Source organism: Staurois parvus, unplaced genomic scaffold (assembly GCF_062004578.1).
Source record: "Staurois parvus isolate SC_StPar_1 unplaced genomic scaffold, SC_StPar_1.0 ptg000988l, whole genome shotgun sequence".
Lineage (NCBI taxonomy): Eukaryota > Metazoa > Chordata > Amphibia > Anura > Ranidae > Staurois > Staurois parvus.
The window spans coordinates 5,492,299-5,498,298 of NW_028318784.1; the positions used below are offsets into that span (position 1 = coordinate 5,492,299).

At 40.1% G+C, this 6,000-nt stretch overlaps 1 protein-coding gene across 1 annotated transcript in view; it reads left to right on the plus strand.

The window, feature by feature from the left end:
- Nucleotides 1-5,741, plus strand: part of BTG3 (BTG anti-proliferation factor 3) — a 53,406-nt gene extending 47,665 nt beyond the window's left edge. The window contains exons 4-5 of the mRNA XM_089657380.1: nt 64-268; nt 4,736-5,741. Coding sequence (XP_089513506.1) covers nt 64-268; nt 4,736-4,960 — 430 coding nt within the window. The 3' untranslated portion in view covers nt 4,961-5,741. The remainder of the gene's footprint in view (nt 1-63; nt 269-4,735) is intronic.
- The last annotated feature ends 259 nt before the right edge of the window (nt 5,742-6,000 follow it).

Consider the following 6,000-nt stretch of genomic DNA (forward strand, 5'->3'; position numbering starts at 1 on the left):
GTCCAATGGCAGTGGTTGCGTTGAGTGTCTTTTATGTTTTTTTTACTTTTCTTGTCATACTAGGTATGGAGAGAAGAACCCTTCTTTTGTGGTGGCCAGCTTTAACAGCAAAGATGATGAAAAGATGGAGATTTCTCAGAAAGTGAACTATGCCATGGAGAAAGTTACATCAGATTATCATTCAGGATCTTCATCAGAAGATGAAGTGTATATAAGTCATAAGACCCCGCCCACTCCAGTAATACCCAGAACATGTGACATTTACCAGGTATTTAACTGGATCGGTGTGTGTGTGTTTTTTTTTTTTTTTTTTTTTTTTTTTATTGCTTGGTGGAGGGGGGTTGGTAGGGCTTTAAGTGAGCTGCATGATCTACACTAGTCATGAGTTGCTTTTTTTTTTTTTTTCCTTTGTCAAATGAAATGTAACTTCTGTTCCATATTTGCTATAGACACATGTCTGATCTTTTCCTGCATGATAGCAAAACTCTACAACCAAGCCCGTACTCAGATCTTTCCTTCTCAAGTACAGTGCCAGATCACCACAAATGATGCTTAAACAAGCTAGGACAAGTTCACTTTTTGTTAAATAAAATGAATGAAATGAATGCACATCTTTTTGCTGGTAAGAAAAATGTGTATCTATTTTCTTTTTTTATTAAGCGCCTGTAAAGCATGCAAAGTCAGGCTCTTGCAGACTGTCAGTGTAGCTGTCTGCCTATACCACGGTCGGGCAGGCAATTACTGAATGGTAGGAAGGATCAATGAACTACCTAGAGCGCTCATTAGCAGGCTGGTAGTTCATTGAGAACTACAAGTCATACGCCTCATTGGCTGATTTTATAGTTGTCCTCCCATTAACAGAACTCTGTGAATGAAAGATGTGGCCAGCTTGCTGGAGCCCTGCATGGCTGCTTTTTTTTTTTTTTTTTTTTTTAATTGTGAGTGCAGAGAGAAGATCCCTGGCCTGCTGTCACTATAGGGGATTGGGAGGGTACAGGGGCTGCTGATTCAGAAATGTGTTATACACAGAACACGGGTGTAACATGAAGGGAAAGGTGAACTTGTCCTTTTTAAAATTAGGTGCTTGGCTACTAAAAGGTACACTCTAGTTAGTCTTGGTTCTCCAGTTACTTTCTAACTTTGTTGGGTGTGTGTGTGTGTGTGTGTGTGTGTTACAGACCTACCTACCTTTTATTCTTCCTTCCTCAATTCCAGCTGTCTGCTGGCTAGTCTGACATCTACTTTGGTCTTGAGCAATCCTTACTGTATGGTGCACATATAATGACGTGTAGGCACTGTGCAATGCTGCAGTGGCACCATCCTCCTCCCCATTAAGGTGTGTCTGTCATCCTGGGCTCAGAGGAAGTAGGTTCAACAATCCTAGTTGTAGGTCTACTGGCAAGTACATTTAGTTTTGTGTATTACTTTTGCCTTGCATGATAAATTTTGTGTCTTACAACCAGGCTGTAGTGTGAAAGGGGGTCCTAAGCTAAGCACTTTCTGAGCAGCAATATTGGTTCCCCTGTGTGGTTTCACTTCTCATCTACAAATCGCCAGTATAAGACCAGCATGACACAACTTCACTACCCCTAATAAGAACTTATCACTCTAATCTAGTTAGTTCGATCATATCAAGGCAGTTTGACTTATGAGTATATAGGACAAAATGATTGATGCTTCCTCATCTGCCTCATCATTTCTGCACATGTAGTGCCTTTCAGCATTTTAAAAACTACAAGAAAGGCATTATATCTCCTGCCTTATCCATGAATCCCTGTCTGTAAATTATCCACATTTAGACAAAATGTACCTAGTTTAATAAGCCAGCTCCAAAATAGGGACCTTTAGGGGATATGCCAATGTGTCGCTTTCTGACCACATTTGTTTGTGCTAAACATGTACTTCCTTTTTTAAACACTTACATTTTCTCCTATAGGGCCGGCCATAGATGGTTCAAATCTCAGGCAGTTCAGCAGGAATCGGATGGACTTTGAACCATATATGGGCAGGCTGAACATACCAAGTTGATCGATCAACTTGGGTACAATCAGCCTGCCAGATTTATTTGCGATTATTGCTAGCGGCAGCTATAGCTATATCACTGTCTTTTCCTGGGAGGGACAGCTTCCCTGGCCCACCTCCCCACAGGGAGGAAACAATGGCTCGGCAGAAGGGATTCCCCTGTCAGCACTGTTTGGTGTTTGGGGAATTATACGAATTTCTTTTCTGCAACCTGTGGTTTCAGGAAAGATTTGCAATTTGTCTTTGACCTGCCTAAAGCCCCGTACACACGATGAGAATATCAGACGAATTTTTATTTTTTCTTTCTTTTTTGCATGCCAGTCTCATTTTGAAAGTGAAGAGGTTGCTAAATTTTAAGTAAATTCTTGTACAACAGAATAAAAATTCCAAAGTGATGCAATTGTATTTTCAGACGAAAACTGATTGAATTAAAATCGTACAATCTGATATGAGAAATTTTTGTTCTTGTCCCTCTGAATAATTTCGGACCAAAGCTGTGTACTATCAGATTATCGTGAGATCTCTTTGAAAGCAGTATTTTTCGTATGATTTTCTGATCGTCTGTACTAGGCTTAAGGGTGGTGTGTAAGAAAATCCTTTACCACACTGGCCACAAAGGCAATTTTGTATGTGAACACGTTACTGGGTGAGGAAGAGTTAACAAGCCGTGCAGTGAGTGGAGATGAGGTCATGTTTAAATCTGATATCATATCTTCTCATTTCCTTGTTTTCTGCATTTGAATGTCAGGCTCATTTGCTCCTAAGCAACAGTAACTATTTCTAAAATAAGCTGTGGCTATTGTGGACTGCCTTGGTACACAGTAGTGTAGTGTGAACCTGCCACCTGGAACAAGCTTGGTGTAGATAAATTAATCCTTAATAAACATGATTCTGTATCCATGAGGAATCTGCTGTACGTGTTGGCTGTGGTAAGATATCAGTAAAGAACATAAGGGAAACCTGTAGTAGCAGATATATGGGAATTGCCATTGCGGACTTTTTTTTTTTTTTTTTTGAAGGTCAAAGATTCAAGGCCGTCATACTTGTCCTTGATAAGCCTTTGACCTGGAACACTCATATGTACAGTTGTGCTCAAAAGTTTGCATTTTCTGGAAGAAAGTGTGAAATTCTGGCATTGATATTGAAAATATGACTGATTATGGCAAAAAAAACCCTGTCTTTTATGTAAGGATATCAATCACATGAAGCCATTTATTATCACATGGTTGTTTTTGGCTTTTAAAATCCTAATAGAAATCACACAAATGGTCCTGATCAAAATTTTACATACCCTGCAATGTTTGGCCTTGGTACCAAAATACAAGTTGACATGCACAGTTTAAAATGAAAATTAATGGTAATTTTCCCACATCTGTGAGATTGTAAATTACAATTAGTGTCTGTATATATAGTCAATGAAATTGTCAGTGAATTTGTTAGCTCTCATGTTAATGTACTGAGCAGACTAGATACTGAGGCATAGGGAGCAGAAAAGAACTGTCAAAAGACCTGCAGAAAAAAGGTGATGGGACTATATAAAGATGGAAAAGAATGTGAAAAGATAACCAAACCTTGAATATGCCAGTCAGGGCTGTTCAATCACTTAAGAAGATTCAGGGATCGCTTGATGCCCAGGTCAGGTAGAAAGATTGTATCTTAAACATTTTTTCTGGCAGTTGTGGCTACAAAGAAAAATCCACAGGAGAGTTACAGGCTGCTCTGGAAAAAAAAAACAGTGTGGTTGTATCTAGGAGCCTAATACGACAATACTTGAACAAAAATGAGATGCATGATCAAGTTGCCAGAAAGCAGCCTTTACTGCACTAATGTTACAATATGCCCGACAACACCTTGACACGCCTCACCGGGCTTTTGTTTGTAGGGTTACATAAAGGCAGGGGCTCGACATCTTTGAAATGCCTTTGCTGCACTGCTTCCCTGTAACTGCAGGTGTTCGAGGAAATAGTGTGTGGCAGGAAATGGGAATTCCACACCCGACAAAAGGATTGGCTACCGGCATGTGAAAGGGAGCAGTGAAGCGGCAGCATAGCAAGACATGCCACTGGAAAGGTAGTTCTAGATCAGGGGTCTCCAAACTTTATAAACAAAGGGCCAGTTTACAGTCCTTCAGACTTTACAGGGGGCCAGAGTGTGGCCAGTGGGAGTAGAAAATGTCCTGGCATCAGTGGGAGTAAACAGTGCAAAAACATTGGTATTAACAGGAGCTATAGTGCCCCATCACTGGTATCAATGGGAGGAATAGTTTCCAATTGTTGGCGAGGAATAGTGTCCCATTGTTGGTGTCAGTGGGTGGAATAGTGCCCCATTGTTGGTGTCAGTGGGGGTGAACTATGCCCACTGTTGCTGATGGTGGGGAGAATAATGCCCCAAGGGCTGGATAAAAGCAAGCAAAGGGCTGCATCCAGCCCCTGGGCCGCAGTTTAGAGACCACTGTTCTAGATGATGGTTACTATGTGTAATAGTTGTGTGTTTTTGTGTGGGGGGGGGGGGGGGCTTCACTCTGTGGTGACGAATACATGAGGGAGATGCCTGATCCTCATTCTGATACTTTGTCTTCAATATTTTGAACACTGTATGCAGGCTTGTTCTGAGACAATGGTAATAGAACCAAAGGGTAGTGAGCATCTTCCTTGACAGATTTCCTTTTACATTGTTAGTTTTTTTCATTTTTGTTTTTATAATTTTTGTCCAGGTGCCAGAGTTTGTGCCACAACTGGCTCTTCCTACTTGGAACAAGAACCCAAAGAGGAGGCAGACCGCCCACTTCCAATATCAGCCACGTCTGGTGCCTAGCTTTCAACAAGGAAGGAATAAGCTATATGGGCAAGTACCATGGATGCCGTCTATGATGCAGAATGAACAGAACCACTGGACTAATCTTCAAATGCTGAGTGCTGGCCGCCAGTGCTTAGCCTAAGGATCAAGTGTAGTCGCAATATGTAGGGAATGTACACGTGTGTAGCACAGTTTGAAATGCTACTGTATTGTACAACCCTAAGTGTACTATCTCCAGAGCAATTAGAACCCCCCCCCCCCCTCCCATATTTTATTTAGCACCTTTCTGTGTAGTACATGGAGGTTTTTTTCCTCCTCCAGCAGCACCCAACCAGAATTTTTTTTTTCCCCTAATAGCACCATCTTCTGGCCACATGTAATATTGCAGTGGTTGGACTGTAGTTGTCCAGCCAGGGGGGGGTGCAGTGTCTTCTGTGTTAGCGCAAAGATGTTTCAAGCAGATTGTAGGTTTCTGTTTTTTCCTTGAAGTTATTTTTGTCTCATGTTGACACAAGGAATTTTCCAAACTGCAAAACTGTATGTTGTCACCATAGAGATATTTGTAATTCAGGGTGCATTCACTACACCCTGACTACATCTCTCTATGCATGTATATGAACTCTGAGTCTAACATTGATGCTGGACCAAACTGCATAAGCATCCTTTTTTTCTACTTTTTTTTTTTTTTTTTTGTACAAGTAATTTGAGAAACACTCTTGTTGTGGTTAGGGTTCTAGTTTAGTGCCTGAGTATTTTTTAATATTTATATATTGTGACTTGCACAAACTGCTAATCAATTGTTGTCCTAGAAATTTCTATACCAAATGTATTTATTTACAAGCTCAATTTAATATTTTATGTATTGGACTAATAAATGTCATTTTAATGTAGTAATAATAAAAATGTATTGCAGCAACATTGAACAGTGTTGAAGTTATTAAGCAGCTATTACAAAGATGCTATTTGTATCATTTTATGCATTTGTAACACTGATATAATACTACATAAGTTATTGAAATAACACCACATATCTTGGATCATGTATCATTTGTCAATTTCCAGGCTATGAGATAACGTCCTCACTACTGCTAGGATTTGGACTCTAAACTTAACCTTTTAACAGACCTCCAGCCAAAAAAAAGATAAAATGAATAGGCCGTTTTACAAACAAAATACAGCTTC